This window comes from Coregonus lavaretus (genome assembly GCF_964263955.1).
Source record: "Coregonus lavaretus genome assembly, chromosome: 8".
NCBI classification, from domain to species: Eukaryota; Metazoa; Chordata; class Actinopteri; order Salmoniformes; family Salmonidae; genus Coregonus; species Coregonus lavaretus.
The window spans coordinates 26,083,460-26,100,489 of record NC_139995.1 but is presented as its reverse complement, the minus strand read 5'-3'; the positions used below and the strand labels follow the sequence as shown (position 1 = coordinate 26,100,489).

The following is a 17,030-nucleotide window of genomic DNA, read 5'->3' as shown; positions in this document are numbered from 1 at the left end:
TTCAAAAAGTCCATTCCCAGTATACAGGAGTCCTGCACCGCTGCTACCCACACCAGACACCCCACAGTTCATCCCCACCCCCCCCCACAGTGACAGACAGCTGACCCTTCCCTAACATGGGGGCTAGCTCCCCCGTGACAGTCCACAGCGGGACAAGGGTCGGCTCCACCCGCACCCCAACAGGTAGTATGTCTGGTCTCACCAGGGTTACTGTAGAGCCCGTGTCGACCAGGGCAGAACATTCCACCCCCTCTACCTTGACGATGACATTGCAGAAGTCCCCCCATGGTGGTACGTCCCACCACAACTACCGGACTAGGAAACGCGGCGGCAGCTACACCCTGGGGGAGCAGGTCCTCACCCTCTTCTGCTTACTGTGGGTTCGGGGACGGGGGGGCCCGCGCTGACCCCTGCGCAAGAACCCGCTGTAATTTCCCTGGTGAAGGGAGAATCTGCCACATTCTGAATGTGGCCAGGCTGGCCACAACCCCAGCAGACAATGGGAGTTGAGCTGACACTGCGACGTTGCCTGGAGCCATTCTCAATGACAAGCGAAGCAGTCTTGACTAAATAGCCCAACTCGTTCAATCCACAGCATGTTGGGCTGCGCGTCGCTGCCGAAACGGCCCCCCAATGTATCCACTAGCGCACCGTAGTCGCCCCTCTCATCCGGGGCTAGCGTTAGCAGGCATTCCGACGCCTCCTCTGCCAGGCTCAGGGCAAGCTGTAACGCTTTCGTCTTGTCAGACCACCTCCCGGCTCTAGCCAACAACTCGAATTGACTTCCCATTTACCTTGTCCATTGAACTTCGGTAGTTTAGCCGCTACCGTGGCTAATGGCAATAGGGCGCTGCCATCTTTGTTTACATAAGCAGGCCCAGCCATTTCCGCACCTGGTGACGTTGACATCCCCATCACCGTGACATCTGCTCTGGTCGAGCGGTGCGAAGGAAAACCCGCCAGTTCTGCCATCTTGCTGACTGACAATTTAACTTCCGCCATGTGGCTCTCCAGCTCCTCTACAGCAGTCACCACCTGACCCTGTAAAGTTAAGTGGCAGACTCATAGGAGCAGATCAAGAGCCTGAATCGAAAAAAAAATAGTGATGAGACAGTAGCCCCTATTTATGCATTTCAAAACCCCGCGGGATTACCCATCATACCCCCCCAACCTATCCGTCTGTCCTGGCATATTTAACCCCTGCTAGCACCCATGAGAAAGATAACACACCCACGAACACAGAATACAATACCGGGTCATTACAATAATATGGCTCTGCTATATGAATGAAAACATGCGTATATGTTGCGTGCGCCAGTTTGATAAATCCCAATAATTTGTGACACATGCAAATCCTAGAATCTCCAGGACGCCAGAATTCAGTAAGACATTTACACATGGTTGATAAATGAGGCCCCAGTTGAGTACAGCACAGAACAGTAGAGTAGTGTCAGGGTTTCCCCTATAAACCGTTGCTGCCACTCCCATAAATATGATATATACAGTACCAGTCAAAAGTTTGGAAACACCTACTCATTCCAGTGTTTTTCTTTATTTGTACTATTTTCTACATTGTAGAATAATAGTGAAGACATCACAACTATGAAATAACACATACAGTTGAAGTCGGAAGTTTACATACACTTAGGTTGGAGTCATTAAAACTCGTTTTTCAACCACTCCACACATTTCTTGTTAACAAACTACAGTTTTGGCAAGTTGGTTAGGACATCTACTTTGTGCATGACACAAGTAACTTTTCCAACAATTGTTTACAGACAGATTATTTCACTTATAATTCACTGTATCACAATTCCAGTGGGTCAGAAGTTTACATACACTAAGTTGACTGTGCCTTTAAAGCTTGGAAAATTCCAGAAAATGATGTCATGGCTTTAGAAGCTTCTGATAGGCTAACTGACATCATTTGAGTCAATTGGAGGTGTACCTGTGTATGTATTTCAAGGCCTACCTTCAAACTCAGTGCCTCTTTGCTTGACATCATGGGAAAATCAAATGAAATCAGCCAAGACCTCCACAAGTCGGGTTCATCCTTGGGTGCAATTTCTAAACGCCTGAAGGTACCACGTTCATGTGTACAAACAATAGTACGCAAGTATAAACAACATGGGACCACGCAGCCGTCATACCGCTCAGGAAGGAGACGCGTTCTGTCTCCTAGAGATGAATGTACTTTGGTGCGAAAAGTGCAAATCAATCCCAGAACAATAGCAAAGGACATTGTGAAGATGCTGGAGGAAATGGGTACAAAAGTATCTATATCCACAGTAAAACGAGTCCTATATCGACATAACCTAAAAGGCTGCTCAGCAAGGAAGAAGCCACTGCTCCAAAACCGCCATAAAAAAGCCAGACTACGGGTTTGCAACTGCACATGGGGACAAAGATCATACTTTTTGGAGAAATGTCCTCTGGTCTGATGAAACAAAAATAGAACTGTTTGGTCATAATGACCATCGTTATGTTTGGAGGAAAAAGGGGGGAGGGCTTGCAAAATGAAGAACACCATCCCAACCGTGAAGGACAGGGGTGGCAGCATCAGGCTGTGAGGGTGCTTTACTGCAGGAGGGACTGGTGCACTTCACAGAATAGATTGCATCATGAGGAAGGAAAATGATGTGGATAAATTGAAGCAACATCTCAATACATCAGTCAGGAAGTTAAAGCTTGGTCATAAATGGGTCTTCCAAATGGACAATGACCCCAAGCATACTTCCAAAGTTGTGGCAAAATGGCTTAAGGACAACAAAGTCAAGGTATTGGAGTGGCCATCACAAAGCCCTGACCTCAATTCTATAGAAAATGTGTGGGCAGAACTGAAAACTCATATGCGAGCAAGGAGGCCTACAAATCTGACTCAGTTACACCAGCTCTGTCAGGAGGAATGGGACAAAATTCACCCAACTTATTGTGGGAAGCTTGTGGAAGGCTACCCGAAACGTTTGACCCAAGTTAAACAATTTAATGGCAATGCTACCAAATACTAATTTAGTGTATGTCAACTTCTGACCCACTGGGAATGTGATGAAAGAAATAAAAGCTGTAATAAATCATTCTCTCTATTATTATTATGACATTTCATATTCTTAAAATAAAGTGGTGATCCTAACTGACCTAAGACAGGGAATTTTTTCATAGGATTAAATGTCAGGAATTGTGAAAAACTGAGTTTAAATGTATTTGGCTAAGGTGTATGTAAACTTCCGACTTCAACTGTATGGAATCATGTAGTAACCAAAAAAGTGTTAAACAAATCAAAATATATTTCATATTTGAGATTCATCAAATTATCCACCCTTTGCCTTGATGGCAGCTTTGCACACTCTTGGCATTCTCTCAACCAGCTTCATGAGGTAGTCACCTGGAATGCATTTCAATTAACAGGTGTGCCTTGTTAAAAGTTAATTTGTGGAATTTCTTTCCTTCTTAATGTGTTTGAGCCAATCAGTTGTGTTGTGACAAGGTAGGGGTGGTATACAGAAGATAGCCCTATTTGGTAAAAGACCAAGTCCATATTATGGCAAGAACAGCTCAAATAAGCAAAGAGAAATGACAGTCCATCATTACTTTAAGACATGATGGTCAGTCAATCCGGAACATTTCAATAACTTTGAAAGTTTCTTCAAGTGCAGTCGCAAAAACCATCAAGCGCTATGATGAAACTGGCTCTCTTGAGGACCGCCACAGGAAAGGAAGATCCAGAGTTACCTCTGCTGCAGAGGATAAGTTCTTTAGAGTTAACTGCACCTCAGGTTGCAACCCAAATAAATGCTTCACAGAGTTCAAGTAACAGACACATCTCAACATTAACTGTTCAGAGGCAACTGCGTGAATCAGGCCTTCATGGTCGAATTGCTGCAAAGAAACCACTACTAAAGGACACCAATAATAAGAAGAGATTGCTTGGGCCAAGAAACACGTGCAATGGACATTAGACCGATGGAAATCTGTCCTTTGGTCTGATGTGTCCAAATTTGAGATTTTTGGTTTCAACCGCCGTGTCTTTGTGAGGCGCGGTGTGGGTGAACGGATGACCTTCGCATGTGTAGTTCCCACCGCGAAGCATGGAGGAGGAGGTGTAATGGTTTGGGGGTGCTTTGCTGGTGACACTGTCAGTGATTTATTTAGAATTCAAGGCACACTTAACCAGCATGGCTACCACAGCATTCTGCAGCGGTATGCCATCCCATCTGGTTTGTGCTTAGTGGGACTATCATTTGTTTTTCAACAGGACAAGGACCCAAAACACACCTCCAGTCTGTGTAAGGGCTATTTGACGAAGAAGGAGAGTGATGGAGTGCTGCATCAGATGACCTGGCCTCCACAATCACCCGACCTCTAACCAATTGAGATGGTTTGAGATGAGTTGGACCTCAGAGTGAAGGAAAAGCAGCCAACAAGTGCTCAGCATATGTGGGAACTCCTTCAAGACTGTTGGAAAAGCATTCCTCATAAAGATGGTTGAGAGAATGCAAAGAGTGTGCAAAGCTGTCATCAAGGCAAAGGGTACTACTTTGAAGAATCTCAAATACAAAATATATTTTGATTTGTTTTAACACTTTTTTGGTTACTACATGATTCCATATGTGTTATTGTTGAAAATAGTAAAAATAAAGAAAAACCCTTGAATGAGGAGGTGTGTCCAAACTTTAGACTTGTACTGTATATATACAGTGCCTTCGGAAAGTATTCAGACCACTTGACCTTTTCCAGATTTTGTTACGTTACAGCCTTATTCTAAAATGGATTAAATAAAAATAAATCCTCAGCAATCTACACACAATACCTCATAATGACACAGCAAAATAGTTTTTTAGACATTTTTACAAATGTATAAAAAAATAAAAACAGAAATACCTTATTTACGTAAGTATTCAAACACTTTGCAATGAGACTCGAAAATCCTGTGGGAAATTCTATTGATTAGACATGATTTGGAAATGGACACTCCTGTCTATATAAGGTTAAACAGTTGACAGTGCATGTCAGAGCAAAAACCAAACCATGAGGTAGAAGGAATTGTCCGTAGAGCTCCGAGACAGGATTGTGTCGAGGCACAGATCTGGGGAAGGGTACCAAAACATGTCTACAGTATTGAAGGTCCCCAAGAACACAGTGGCCTCCATGATTCTTAAATGCAAGAGGTTTGGAACAACCAAGGCTCTTCCTAGAGCTGGCTGCCCGGCCAAACTGAGCAATCAGGGGAGAAGGGCCTTTGTCAGGGAGGTGACCAAGAACCCGATGGTCACTCTGACAAAGCTCCAGAGTACCTCTGTGGAGATGGGAGAACCTTCCAGAAGGACAACCATCTCTGCAGCACTCCACCAATCAGGCCTTTATGGTAGAGTGGCCAGACGGAAGCCACTCCTCAGTAAAAGGCATATGACAGCCCGCTTGGAGTTTGACAAAAGGCACCTAAAGATTCTCAGACCATGAGAAACAAGATTCTCTGGTCTGATGAAACCTAGATTGAACTCTTTGGCCTGAATGCCAAGCGTCACGTCTGGAGGAAACCTGGCACCATCCCTACGGTGAAGCATGGTGGTGGCAGCATCATGCTGTGGGGATGTTTTTCAGCGACTGGGAGACTAGTCAGGATCGAGGCAAAGATGAAAGGAGCAAAGTACAGAGAGATACTTGATGAAAACCTGCTCCAGAGTGCTCAGGACCTCAGACTGGGGCTAAGGTTCACCTTCCAACAGGACAATGACCCTAAGCACACAGCCAAGACAATGCAGGAGTGGCTTCGGGACAAGTCTCTGAATGTCCTTGAGTGGCCCAGCCAGAGCCCGGACTTGAACCCGATCGAACATATCTGGAGAGACCAGAAAATAGCTGTGCAGCAATGCTCCCCATCCAGAAGAATGGGAGAAACTCCCCTAATACAGGTGTGCCAAGCTTGTAGCGTCATACCCAAGAAGACTGGATGCTGTAATCACTACCAAAGGTGCTTCAACAAAATACTGAGTAAAGGGCCTGAATACTTATGTAAATGTGATATTTCAGTTTTTATTTGTAATACATTTGCAAAAATTTCTAAAAGCCTGTTTTTGCTTTGCCATTAAGGAGGATTGTGTGTAGATTGATGAGGGAAAAAAACAATATAATCAATTTTTGAATAAGGCTGTAACGTAACAAAATGAGGAAAAAGTCAAGGTGTCTGAATACTTTTAGAAAAAATATAGACTCTTAGCTTTAATTTGACATCCAATTTGACATGCTCCTATGAACTTCACATGTTGGTGCTCATGGATCCTTTTACGTGGAAATGACCATCACTTACTGTACCTGCCACCATCCTTCATTTCTTATGGTTTGTTCATATCTATAATGTCTTGAATAGGTGTGTGTCAACAGAATTTGGCCCGAGATAGTCAGGTAGTAGGGCTGGGAATTGCCAGGGACCTCACGATACGATATTATCACGATTCTTAGGTGCCAATACGATACGTATTGTGATTCTTATGATTCTCACGATTCTATATGCATTGCGATTTGATACTGTGATACTGTCAAAATTATATCTCGATATGTAACTGTATAGATTTTTTCCCCAATCACTATCAGGTAGATGTATGTCAGATGTATTTCAGAAAACCTACATAGACCCTGGTGACCTGGATGGCCCCCATAGCAAACCTAGATATCAGTGTCTCACCACTATTCCACGTGTCTCATCGTTACATCAGTTTACAGTATCATGGCCCAAGCAGGCACCATGCTCCCTATACCACATCAAAAGCCTCAGCAGGTTACAGTACAGTAGCAATCCCCCCTTTCTCTGCACCACCAGCAACAGACAAATCGATCAATGGCAGCATATGTGTTTGTGTTGGATTATGGGTCAGCAGAATGCTGGAGGAGAGGAGACTTCCCTGGGGGGCTCTAACCTCTCTGAGGTAAAACAGGTAGATATTGTTTAGCATGGAAGTGAAACAGGAATACTGCATTTTAATAGTAATTTAACAAATAATATCAGTTGATTATGTAGTGTGATTTACTCTGTATGTAGTCCCCTTGGGCATCTACTGTAATGTCCATAATCCATCTTTACTACTTATCCCACTGCATACTGTACAAATATAGATTGGGGCCATATTCAATAACATGCTTTCTCTAATATTGTAAATAAGAAAGTGTGTTGGTATTTTGCTGCATGTCTTTGAGTGTATGTGGTTGGGGCATGTGTTTGAATTGTGCAAATCTGTGCATGTGTGTGTGGTGTGTATTCAGAGTGCCCAGGAGTCAGAGGAGATCCAGGATGAACTGAATGAGAAGGTGGAGAGGCTGAAGGCTGAGCTGGTGGTCTTTAAGAGCCTTATGAGCGATGTGAGTATAGTATATACACCCTCACACTCCACTGCAGCACACTGTCACAGACTGACAGATACCGCAGTCATATCCCTGCTAAAATGATGACAATTACGTTGAGTATACAAAACATGCTCTTTCCATGACATAGACTGACCAGGTAAATCCAGGTGAAAGCTTGATCCCTTATTGTTTTCACTTAAAATCCACTCAATCAAGGTGGGGGAGGAGACAGCTTAAAGAAGGATATTTTTGCCTTGAGACAATTGAGACATGGATTGTGTATGTATGTGTGCCATTCAGAGGGTGAAGACAAAAAATGTAAGTGCCTTTGAGCGGGGTATGGTAGTAGGTGCCAGGCCGCGCACCGGTTTGTGTCAAGAACTGCAACGCTGCTGGGTTTTTCACGCTCAACAGTTTCCCGTGTGTATCAAGAATGGTCCACCCCCCAAAGGCCATCCAGCCAACTTGACACAACTGTTGGAAGCATTGGAGTCAACATGGGCCAGCATCCCTGTGGAACGCTTTCGACACTTTGTAGAGTCCATGACCCAACGAATTGAGGCTGTTCTGAGGGCAAAAAGGAGGGTGGGGGGGTTCAACTCAGTATTAGGAAGGTGTTCTTAATATTTGGTATACTCAGTGTATATTCTCAACAATACAACAGCATTGGTTGTATTGACAGTCATATTGTTTTTTATAGGGGATGATAGATGTTGTCAGTCATACCGTAGAGGTCGTCAGGGCTTCATTCATCATCCTGAACACACTCAGAGACTGGGCTCCTGGACAGGCTAGTAGATTCACACCCCTCCTTGTTTGGATTTTTACCCAGCAGTGGAAACATATTCTGCCACAAATGGCATTTCAGACAGGCATTAATAAATTAAATGGCACAGTGATCAGATAGGACGGTTTTCATAAACACACAGTAGATCAACAGGACTTTGCGCTGTGTCTGCAGCAACTTATTAGTCCCATGGAGCTTGGCTCTAGTGTGACGGCTATAATATAATGCAGCTGGCCCAGGCTTAGCTTGTGTTTGGTCAGGAATGAAAACACAAAATTAGCAGGGAGTCATTTGGATTTCCGTTGAAACCATTCTAGCTTGGCTCCCTCTCTTATTGACTTCTCTGTTTGACTGCCCATGTCGGTTAGTGGCTTTATGGGTAATAGCAGCTTCCTCGTCATGGCACAACTACCTGTAGTCAGAGAAGAGAGGATACATGCAGTACAGTAGTAGATCTATCCGGCAACACAGTGTGTCTAACCTGATAGATCTCCAGGGTAGTGAACAGTGTGATTTGGGACGTGTCCTTAGAATAAGTGTACTTTGTCGTTGCTCATTATTAAGGGCGGTCGACGTCTGAGTTCCAAATATGTCAGGAGATCTCAATATGTCAGGAGGGATCTGGATATGAAAGTAAGAGATACCTCTATTCCAGCATTCCCACTCCCCTTTACCCTATAATCAAAATACTAGCCTTCCCCTTGTAGACAGTTTAGTATAGAATTGTTTGGTCATAATAGCATATTAGACTAATTGTAAGTTATTGAGTGACAAAAAGAAGCATGGGATGCAGCAGCGATCAAATTCATTTTGGAGTTTCTTTTGGACCTTCACAGAGATGTTGCATGATGTGTTATTGACCCAGACTGACTGGATGTGGGTTTCTGCTGGGTCTGCAATTGAACAAGTGTATACTTTAATACTGCTGCATCCATGCAGGGCTGGCTCTAGCCTTTTGGGGACCCCAAGAGAGATTTGGTTGGTGGGCATGCAATTTCACGCAATTCTCCAGATTTTGCCATAGGATACATTTTTGCAGTTTTATAACACATTTTATACAATTCTACTCATTTTGTGGTGGGGCAGAGATACATTTTTGCAGTTTTAAAGCTAATTTCCCGCAATTCTACACATTTTGCCATGACTTATGCCATGTTAATGATATCAGAATGAGAGTGACTAACAAAATCAATGGGGGCCCCCTGAAGGTCAGGGCCCCTGAGCACGTGCCCTATGTGCCCGGTCGGTATTTGGCCATGGTTACTACAAGTTTAGATAACTGGTTAGACTGATTTACCAATCTAAGAATTGTTAGGTGACATGGCTAATTGAGTGACTGTCAGTGACTGACAAAAGAAGAGAAAAACTGCTGATGCACAACCACATTTCGAACTTGCACCTTGTGTATTCTGCTATTCTAACTCGACTAAGGGGGCCCTAAGCAACCGCTTATGTTGCTTATGGCTGGAGCCGGCCCTGTGCATATTGCCAATCACAGATAGCCAGTCATGGATGAACTCAGCATGTGACTTATGTTATTCATATCTGTCCGATAGCTTTAAAAAGCGTTCAGACATTTGTTGAGTATAGTAAGTAGAGGTTTTGGTTGGGTGATTCTCTGCTTCACAGCCAACAACACAGACCCCTCTCCTTCCTCTCCAGCAAATGTCCGACTTGGACACTAAGATCCAGGAGAAAGCCATGCGGGTGGACATGGACATCTGCCGGCGCATTGACATCACCGCCAAACTGTGTGACGTTGCTCAGCAGTGCAACTCAGAGGACATGTCAAAGATGTTCAACGTCAGCCCGGCCAGGTCGCTACCAGAGAGGGTGTGTATCTATCTATACGTTAGGCCTCACTCTGGAACAGCTAATGGTGTACTGCTGCTACACTCTCTTCTACATAGGCAGACACACTGCCACTAACACAATACTCATTGACCCCTCCTCCATACACACACAAACACAGTCGCTGCTCAGCGGTGAACTGCTGATGCTGTGACTTTCTGCACTGCACACAAGGTTATCACATTGTGCAGACAGTGCTGGCTAAAGTCCAACTATGAATCCAACCAGAAACAGACCAGAGGCTTTTTAGGTGGTGCATGGTACTGCCTAAATTACTAATTAGACAAACTGCCTCAAGTTCTGCATTGATGCAGTCAGTAAGTAATCTGGTCGTGTGTGTGTGTGTGTGTGTTCCAGGGTGCCATGGCGTGCTGCAGGACGAAGGAGCGCAGGCCTGTGTCTGACGAGGACAGCTCTGAGATGGATGCAGACCCCAGCACCAGTACCTCAGAGGAGGAGGTCCCTCTCAACATTACTGATGAAATGAAACGCATGCTCAACCAGCTGTGAGTCAGCATTCACACACACACACACACACACACACACACATACACACACACACACACACACACACACACACACACACACACACACACACACACACACACATATACACATATACACACACACACACACTCTCTAGAGCTATTCAGGAAGAAAATAGCTCCCCCCCACACACACACACACACACACACCAGTGGTGCGTTGTAATCCTATCATGTTGTCCTTTGCTCCCATCTAGTGTTAATTCAGAGTCCTGCATTCATTATTTTTTCGGTAGTTAATTTCCTGTGCTATATTTAGGGCCACCAAATGATAAATGAGAACATTAAATCAAAGAATATGTCTTCATTGTGTATATGAATTCCTCAGTGGTTATAAGTCTAATTTGTATTACACTAAATCTTCTGTCACTGTCTCAAGTCTTTCTCAAACACTGTATGTAGTCTATGTTTTCCTGCATGTCTTCTCTACGTTTTCCTGCATGCACTCTATGTATCTTTCTTCCTTCTCTGTGTTTGAACCTCTTGTGAATGTGGTGCCTGTTGTTTCTCCTATTTTCCTCCCTCTCTCTCGCTCTCTCTCTCCTTTCCTCCCTCCCTCTCTCCTTTCCTCCCTCCCTCTCTCCTTTCCTCCCTCTCTCTCTCCTTTCCTCCCTCTCTCTCTTTCCTCCCTCTCGCTCTCTCCTTTCCTCCCTCTCTCTCTCCTTTCCTCCCTCTCTTTCTTTTCCTCCCTCTCTCTGTCTCTGTCCCCCATAGAAATTGTTCAGATGATAATTTTGTTGCCAGGAGGGAGACGTTTGACATTGATGACGACTGTGACAGCCTGACATGGGAAGAGAACGACGAGACCCTCTTGCTATGGGAGGACTTCAGCAACTACAACATACAACCCGGTGCCATCCCTGCGACAAACTGCACAGCCAACAGCAACACAGAGGAGCCTGTAAGTCGGAATAGATACCATACAGTAAATGTCAAGGACACATATGTACAGTACAGGACAATGCATAAACATTTCAATTACCACTACCTACTGATAAACTAATGGGCAAGGGTACAGGAGGGCATTGAGGAGTCTTTCACCTCCCAAACTTCCCATCCATTCATATTCAGCAAAGTGAAATGTTTGCAGTAAAATAACTTATTTTCATTTTGAAATCCTGCCTATTGTTCTGCTCTCAGTTGAGAAATGCAATATCCCAACAGAGTGTTAGCTAATCCTCTTTGCCTTCTTTGCTTCCTCCCAGGTCTCTCAAGATGGAAGCCTGGGCAGCCTCATAGATGAGACAGAATCACTATTTAAGACCAGAGAGCAGGAGTACCAGGAGACCATTGGCGCGATTGAGGTGAACAGGCGGTGTCTGTGGGGATGTGTGTGTGTATGCACCTGCTTACGTGCCTGTGTGTGTATACACTACCGTTCAAAAGTTTGGGGTCACTTAGAAATGTCCTTGTTTTCCATGAAAACATACATGAAATGAGTTTGAATTGGAAATATAGCTAAATGAATAGGAAATGTAGTCATTGACAAAGTTAGAAATAATGATTTTTAATTGAAATAATAAATTGTGTCCTTCAAACTTTGCTTTTGTCAAAGAATCCTCCATTTGCAGCAATTATAGCCTTGCAGACCTTTGGCATTCTAGTTGTCAATTTGTTGAGGTAATCTGAAGAGATTTCACCCCATGCTTCCAGAAGCACCTTCCACAAGTTGGATTGGCTTGATGGGCACTTCTTACGGACCATACGGTCAAGCTGCTCCCACAACAGCTCAATAGGGTTGAGATCCGGTGACTGTGCTGGCCATTCCATAATAGACAGAATACCAGCTGACTGCTTCTTCCCTAAATAGTTATTGCATAGTTTGGAGCTGTGCTTTGGGTCATTGTCCTCTTGTAGGAGGAAATTGGCTCCAATCAAGTGCCGTCCACAGGGTATGGCATGGCGTTGCAAAATGGAGTGATAGCCTTCCTTCTTCAAGATCCCTTTTACCACCACCAAAGCACCCCCAGACCATCACATTGCCTCCACCATGCTTGACAGATGGCATCAAGCACTCCTCCAGCATCTTTTTATTTGGTCTGCGTCTCACAAATGTTCTTCTTTGTGATCTAAACACCTCAAACTTCAATTTGTCTGTCCATAACACTTTTTTCCAATCTTCCTCTGTCCAGTGTCTGTGTTCTTTTGCCCATCTTAATCTTTTCTTTTTATTGGCCAGTCTGAAATATGGCTTTTTCTTTGTAACTCTGCCTAGAAGGTCAGCATCCCGGAGTCGCCTCTTCACTGTTGACGTTGAGACTGGTGTTTTGCGGGTACTATTTAATGAAGCTGCCAGTTGAGGACCTGTGAGGCATCTGTTTCTCAAAATAGACACTAATGTATTTGTCCTCTTGCTCAGTTGTGCACTGGGGCCTCCCACTCCTCTTTCTATTCTGGTTAGAGCCAGTTTGTGCTGTTCTGTGAAGGGAGTAGTACACAGCGTTGTACAAGATCTTCAGTTTCTTGGCAATAGCCTTCATTTCTCAGAACAAGAATAGACTGACGAGTTTCAGAAGAAAGTTATTTGTTTGTGGCCATTTTGAGCCTGTAATCAAACCCAAAATTGCTGATGCTCCAGATACTCAACTAGTCTCAAGAAGGCCAGTTTTATTGCTTCTTTAATTAGCAAAACAGTTTTCAGCTGTGCTAACATAATTTCAAAAGGGTTTTCTAATGATCAATTAGCCTTTTAAAATGATAAACTTGGATTAGCAAACACAACGTGCCATTGGAACACAGGACTGATGGTTGCTGATAATGGGCCTCTGTACGCCTATGTAGATATTCCATTAAAAATCAGCCGTTTCTAGGTACAATAGCCATTTACAACATTAACAATGTCTACACTGTATTTCTGATCAATTTGATGTTATTTTAATGGACAAAAATATTGCTTTTCTTTCGAAAACAAGGACATTTCTAAGTGACCCCAAACTGTTGAACGGTAGTGTATGTGTGTATGAGAGAGAGAAGGTGACAGAAAGAGAGGTAGGGGCCTACATTTACAAAAATAGAGTGAGAATGAAATCCCCTGAGATTTATCTGCCTGTTAGAGATTGTCCTTTGGAAGATTTTCCTCTTATTGTATCTAATAGAAACACCTGTCAAGTAAAAGTACAGGGGAGGACGACTGCCTATGATTTGTTGGTTGTTTCGTCCCTCTCGCTGTTTGGTTTTGATTTGTGACTCGGGTGACGATTTGTCTGGCCAGAGTGATTCAGTCCCTGGCAGGGCTGACACCTGTCCCTGCTCAACATCACTGATGTCTCTTTCTCTCTCCTCCCTACCCTCTCTCTTCTGTCTTCCTTTCTCTCTCCTCCCTACCCTCTCTCTTCTGTCTTCCTTTCTCTCTCCTCCCTACCCTCTCTTTTCAGTCTTCCTTACTCTTTCCCCTTCTCTCTCTTTCTCTGGCTCCCTTTCACCTCTCCCCTCCTCTTCTCTCATCTCCTCTCTCTATCCATCTATCTCTCTCACTCTCTCCCTCCCTCTCCCCTTGCCCCTCTCTCTCCCTCTCAGATGGAGCTAGCCACAGCGAAGAGTGACATGAACAGACACCTGCATGAGTACATGGAGATGTGCAGCATGAAGCGTGGTCTGGACGTGCAGATGGAGACGTGCAGGAGGATGATCAAAGGGGGCAGGAACTCTCCCTCCGTCAGCTCGGTGGCCAGCAGCGACTCAGGGAACACTGACGAGATCCAGGACGAACTACTGGACAAGGACGGAGAGGCTGAGGTGCCAATCAGTTGATGGCCTGGCTCCACCCCCTTCCTTCCCTGCTCACTGACAGCTGCTCACAGAGCTCCACCCTGCTTGGGGGCTGACCCCAGTGTTCTGGCCTGTTTGGCATCTTTAGCCAAGGGGTATTGGTGGTCCTGATGGTCCTATGGGTCTGGCCCACTGTCCCAGGCCCAGAACTGGTGCTTATTGTCTCTGTTCTCACAGGAATGGAGGGGACGAGGTTCCTTTGCTTCACAAGTGTTTTAAGGCAGAGGTGGCACATACAATATAGTGTCTGAGCTGTGCTCTCTTTCTCAGTGCTGCACAGGAACATCCAGCAAAACAATCAACATGATCAAACCAGTCGTACTGGCTCACTATTAGCATAGTCTAAACAGTTACACTGTCACCATTATCATTCTGTTGGCCTGAGGCGAACAGTCCATTTGGTGAACAGGGAACAACATACACAACATTATTCACCAGTGAGAATATCTATCATTTTGAGTTTTTTTTATAATCACACAGAAAATCACAGATCAAGAGCAGTCACACTATTTTGTACTTGCATGTTCCCCATAGATGCAGATTGATCATTCACATATACTGTACATGCAAATGTCCAATTGAGGATTGAAATGTTCTCACCAAAGTGTCAAAGCTAAAAAATGTGACTGGACTCTACATGGTTACCAGTGTTGACTGGGGAACGGAGCACAGCCGTTTGCTGCAATAATGCATTGTTCACATTCTATGCAATTTAGCTAGCCTAATTTCAGGATGAACTTTAACCTTCATTACCCCTCTTTTCCCTCATGATTTGCCTTTTTAAGTTGGGCAGGTGTTTTATATCTGTCATTCAGAGTGCTCCTGTGTGTTCTCCAAAGTAGAAGAGCAATGGGAGGTGCAGATTTATCTCAAAGAAGGAAAATGTTTGAACAGTGACCCCCTAGTTTCATTTGTCAAAGGCATACCTTCTCCCCCTATCCATGTTAATTTAGAGGCCGTAAACATTTAAAAGATTATCCAAAACAATATGGAACAAGGTGCCAGCAAATATGCTGTTTTCGATTTGTATTGCCTTATGCTGATTACTATCATACTAAGCTTTTCCCTTAAATGTATCTGTTATGATTGGTAGAACTAAGTTCTTTATGGTCCCTTAGGCTACTCTTTGGTAAGTCCAAAGCAGTGGAGGCTGCTGAGGGGAGGACGGCTCATAATAATGGCTGGAACAGAGTGAATGGAATGGCATCAAACACATGGAAACCATGTGTTTGATGTATTTGATACTATTCCACCTATTCAGCTCCAGCCATTACCACGAGCCCGTTCTCCCCAATTAAGGTGCCACCAACTTCCTGTGGTCCAAAGAGCTTTTGAAAGTTATTGGTCATCTGTTTGTCCTCTGAGAGAGAGGGCACTGAAATGATATATTACATAAAACAATCACGTAAACAGGCAATACCATGAACATTGGTTGATGATACATTCCCTAACTTATTCACTGAAAAATGACTCAGATAAACTCAGATGGCCTCTCACAACAACTCCCACCCTTCTGTCCAGCAGGGTGCACTGTTCCTATCATATTCCATTGTCCCATTGTCATGTGCCCTGGATTGGGTTTAGAATTGTTTGTACATAGATAAGAGGGCTGTTGGCATGTGATCGTATACCCCAGATGCCTTTCTGTTCATATTGCTCTATGTGTAATGAATTTTGTTGTATTACATGCTGTCTAATGATTTTCATTTAATTAATCAATTAACAAAATTGATGAATGCATGGGGATTGGGAGAGGTTTTCTGCAAGTTATTTTTCAATTGGTTTATGAAATGTTGTTAGTTTGCAGAATCAAGGACAAAAGCTTTGTATGATGAGGGTTTTAAGATGTAAAAATTAACAAATAATTACATTTGTCATTGCATTGTCTTTATGAGGGAAGAGGGGCTATTGTATTTGGTTGTTTCTCTGAATTATTTTACATTGAACTAGAGGCACATAGTGTTGCAATTCTCTATCATTTCTTAAATCAAAAGATACAGTATGTTCTTGTAGCTTTAAATGTGCCCATGATTTAATTGTGAGTGTTGAGGCATAAAATAAATATGATCTTCTTGTTTAACAATCATGGATGGTCAAAGTGTTACATTAGCCATTACTGATATGTACACTACATGACCAAAAGTATGTGGACACCTGCTTGTCGAACATCTCATTCCAAAATCATGGCCATTAATATGGAGTTGGTCCCCCCTTTGCTGCTATAACAGCCTCCACTCTTCTGGGAAGGCTTTCCACTAGATGGTGGAACATTGCTGGGGGGACTTGCTTCCATTCAGCCACAAGAGTATTAGTGAGGTTGGGTACTGATGTTGGGCGATTAGGCCTGGCTCGCAGTCTGCGTTCCAAAGGTGTTCGATGGGATTGAGGTCAGGGCTCTGTGCAGGCCAGTCAAGTTTTTCCACACCGAGCTCGACAAACCATTTCTGTATGGACCTCGGTTTGTGCACGGGGGCATTGTCATGCTGAAACAGGAAAGGGCCTTCTCCAAACTGTGGCCACAAAGTTGGAAGCACAGAATCGTCTAGAATGTCTAGGAGGAATGTTGTCTAGAATTCCCCTTCACTGGAACTAAGGGGCCTAGCCCAAACCATGAAAAACAGCCCCAGACTATTATTCCTCCTACACCAAACTTTACAGTTGGCTCTATAAATTCGGGAAAGTAGCGTTCTCCTGGCATCCGCCAAATCCAGATTCGTCCGTCGGACTGCCAGATGGTGAAGCGT

At 44.0% G+C, this 17,030-nt stretch overlaps 1 protein-coding gene across 1 annotated transcript in view; it reads left to right on the top strand.

The window, feature by feature from the left end:
- Positions 1 to 16,409, top strand: part of LOC311133892 (intermediate filament family orphan 2-like) — a 58,097-nt gene extending 41,688 nt beyond the window's left edge. The window contains exons 3-8 of the mRNA XM_084167497.1: positions 7,255 to 7,350; positions 9,785 to 9,955; positions 10,331 to 10,479; positions 11,263 to 11,419; positions 11,724 to 11,822; positions 14,035 to 16,409. Of these exons, the coding sequence (XP_084023623.1) occupies positions 7,255 to 7,350; positions 9,785 to 9,955; positions 10,331 to 10,479; positions 11,263 to 11,419; positions 11,724 to 11,822; positions 14,035 to 14,268 (906 nt within the window). The 3' untranslated portion in view covers positions 14,269 to 16,409. The remainder of the gene's footprint in view (positions 1 to 7,254; positions 7,351 to 9,784; positions 9,956 to 10,330; positions 10,480 to 11,262; positions 11,420 to 11,723; positions 11,823 to 14,034) is intronic.
- The last annotated feature ends 621 nt before the right edge of the window (positions 16,410 to 17,030 follow it).